Source organism: Charadrius vociferus, unplaced genomic scaffold, assembly GCF_000708025.1.
Source record: "Charadrius vociferus isolate BGI_N301 unplaced genomic scaffold, ASM70802v2 scaffold1528, whole genome shotgun sequence".
Lineage (NCBI taxonomy): Eukaryota > Metazoa > Chordata > Aves > Charadriiformes > Charadriidae > Charadrius > Charadrius vociferus.
Genome location: NW_009649849.1, coordinates 117,333 through 118,005, shown reverse-complemented (window position 1 = coordinate 118,005; position 673 = coordinate 117,333). Strand labels below are relative to the sequence as shown.

General features: G+C 61.4%; 1 protein-coding gene across 1 annotated transcript in view; it reads right to left on the bottom strand.

Moving 5' to 3' along the window:
• ADAMTS14 (ADAM metallopeptidase with thrombospondin type 1 motif, 14) overlaps positions 1-673 on the bottom strand; it is a gene marked incomplete at its 3' end in the record, with an annotated part of 31,758 nt that overhangs the window by 1,633 nt on the left and 29,452 nt on the right. The window contains exon 21 of the mRNA XM_009890937.1: positions 589-671. Coding sequence (XP_009889239.1) covers positions 589-671 — 83 coding nt within the window. The remainder of the gene's footprint in view (positions 1-588; positions 672-673) is intronic.

Here is a 673-nt window from a genome sequence, read left to right as displayed (position 1 = left end):
AGTTCCAACCCCCTGCCCTGGGCAGGGACACCTCCCACCAGCCCAGGTTGCTCCAAGCCCCGTCCAACCTGGCCTTGAACACCTCCAGGGATGGGGCAGCCACAGCTTCTTGGGGCAACCTGCACCAGGGGCTCACCACCCTCAGAGTGAAAAACGTCTTCCTAATATCTAACCTATATCTCCCCTCTTTCAGTGTAAAACCATTACTCCTCATCCTGTCCCTCCCCTCCCTGATCAAGAATCCCTCCCCAGCTTTCCTGGTGCCCCTTTAGGGACTGGAAAGGGCCGTAAGGTGACAACTCCGGAGGTGGGTATTGCTTTCTAATAAGGGCTTTCCCTCCCCCTCTCCAGCAAACCCCCCCTGCTCTCTGCTGGGATGCCCAGGGATGCTATTCCCCGCCTAACTTTGAGTTTCCCCCAAAACCTCGGTGAAAACATCATTGACGCTTCTACCCTTATCTCCCCCCCTCTATAAGCACCGCGACTTCACTCCCATCCCCTATACCCCCTTCCTCCCGACCCCACCGCACAGCCCCGGCTTGGGGCGGGAGAGGGGCTTCCTTCCCGCCTCGGGGTTCCCCATCTCACCTCCGACCAGGCGCCCGTCCTCCACTGTGCGGGACAGGGCAGGCGGCTGCATGGCCGGCGCGGCTCCGGCCCGCTCCCCGGGGCT